This window comes from Eimeria acervulina, genomic scaffold, assembly GCF_000499425.1.
Source record: "Eimeria acervulina Houghton genomic scaffold, Eah_scaff1515, whole genome shotgun sequence".
Taxonomy (NCBI): domain Eukaryota; phylum Apicomplexa; class Conoidasida; order Eucoccidiorida; family Eimeriidae; genus Eimeria; species Eimeria acervulina.
In genome coordinates this window covers 4,781-6,670 of record NW_013550212.1, presented here as the reverse complement: position 1 = coordinate 6,670, position 1,890 = coordinate 4,781, and the positions used below count along the sequence as shown (strand labels likewise).

The 1,890-nt window shown below is 55.3% G+C and overlaps 1 protein-coding gene across 1 annotated transcript in view; it reads right to left on the bottom strand.

Moving 5' to 3' along the window:
- Positions 1-36: 36 nt before the first annotated feature.
- The window catches only part of EAH_00060570 (hypothetical protein, conserved), a gene marked incomplete at both ends in the record, with an annotated part of 6,079 nt that continues 4,225 nt past the window's right edge, over positions 37-1,890 (bottom strand). The window contains 5 exons of the mRNA XM_013397080.1: positions 37-185; positions 481-513; positions 675-880; positions 1,005-1,090; positions 1,236-1,436. Of these exons, the coding sequence (XP_013252534.1) occupies positions 37-185; positions 481-513; positions 675-880; positions 1,005-1,090; positions 1,236-1,436 (675 nt within the window). The remainder of the gene's footprint in view (positions 186-480; positions 514-674; positions 881-1,004; positions 1,091-1,235; positions 1,437-1,890) is intronic.

Sequence of the window (1,890 nt, the reverse complement as noted above, 5' to 3'; positions counted from 1 at the left end):
GCCACCCAGCTAGCTAACTAGCCACCAGCTAGCTAGCTAGCTAGCTATTACTTGCTCACCATTGAATAGCTGGGGGTGTTTCAAAGGCAGAGAAATCATCTGATGTATTTCTTCCTTCGCCGCCTCCATACCCCCGACCTCCTCCCAACTCACCGGCAATATGTTCGATGCAGGGGCCCCCCCCTCTGAAAACACAAACCCTAAACCCTAAACCCTAAACCCTAAACCCTAAACCCTGAAGCTTAAACCCTGAAGCTTAAACCGTGAAGCTTAAACCGTGAAGCTTAAACCGTGAAGCTTAAACCCTGAACTCTGAGGCTTAAACCTCTACACCCTAAACCCTGAACATCAAACCCTAAACCCTAAACCCTAAACCCTAATTGTTGTCGGCGCCTCGAGGTGCAGCAGAGCTGCAGCAGAGACAGAGAACAATTAGGGTTTAGGGTTTGCTGCAGCAGAGACAAAGAGAGAGAGGCTGACCCGCTATGAAGGGCTTCGTCAGTTGCCGCATCGCTGCAAACCCTCACACAATACAGCCACGTGCAAACAAGGGTTTAGGGTTTAGGGTTTGGGGTTGTTAGTTCGAGGGTCTCTCCCGGGCGTTCAGGGGAAAGCGCAGCACCCCCACTGAGGCCCTAGGGTTTAGGGTTTAGGGTTTAGGGTTTAGGGTTTACCTTTAGGCGAGAGGTTCAGCAGCTGGCTCAGCACCAGCAGTCTCTTGTCTGTCTCCTCTTCACTAGCTCCTGCGGAGGGCCCCTTGCGTTTGTTCTCTCTTCCTTCTGCTGCTTCTGCTGCTGCTTCTGCTGCTGTTGCTGCTGCTGCTTCGAGGAGACACCCGAACATCCGCTGCACCTCTCCAAGCGCCAGACCACTGGTCAGCCTACAGCCGCAGCAGCAGCAGCAGCAGCAGCAAGAGATCACCACCAGCTGCATGCATGCATGCATGCAGGGCTTGAGGTGTACATGCACCTCAGCAGATGGGTGGGGCCCTACGAAGGCCTCACCCCGCAAATTCGCTGGCTGCCTTTGTCTCTGTCTCTTTGTCTGAAAACGAAAAGGCCTTTGAAGCTGCATTTAAACGATGAAAGACCTGAAAAACAAAAAGAAAAAGAAGAGACAGCAAGCGCCTCCAAAAGCTGTCTCCTTTTGTCTCTTTTCCCCTCCCTGTCTCCTCAGGTGTGTCCTCAGGTGTCTCCTCAGGTGTCTCCTCAGGTGTCTCCTCAGGTGTCTCTAACCATTTCTCTTGTCTCTTCATCAGGCCTGGGGACCTTCACAGTCACTTCAAATAAATTTTCAACTTCACGCCCCAGCGCCTCTCCTTCTTTATCTAATACACCAACCACCACCACAGGGGTCCCTAGGGGGGCCCCCCTTAAAGAAAGGGGGGCCCCCAGGGGGCCCCCCTCTAAGGCGTTGGGGGCCCCCAGGCCCCATCCCTTCGCATGCGGATGTACCCTCAAAAACCAACATAAATGCGCAGCTAATAAACCCTGCAACAAAAATACAAAAAGAGGGGCCCCCCTTCTTTAAGCCACTGTAATTATAACCAACAATGCATTCATAGTTCAACACAAGGGGGCCCCCACGGGGCCCCTTCAATAAGGGGGGCCCCACAGGGGGGCCCTTAAATACGCGGGGAGGCCCAGGGGGGGCCCTCTTGGAGGCGGCCCTCAGAGGGGCCCCTAAATAAGGGGGCCCCCAGGGGGGCCCCGTAAATAAGGGGGGCCCCCTCAGAGGGGCCCCTTAAAACAAGGGAGGCCCCAACAGAGGGGCCCTTAAAAAACGGGGGCCCCCCAGGGGGGCCCCTAAATATGGAAGGTCCCCCAAGGGGGCCCTTAAGTATGGCGGGGCCCCCCAGGGGGGCCCTTAAATAAGGGGGGCCCCCCAAGG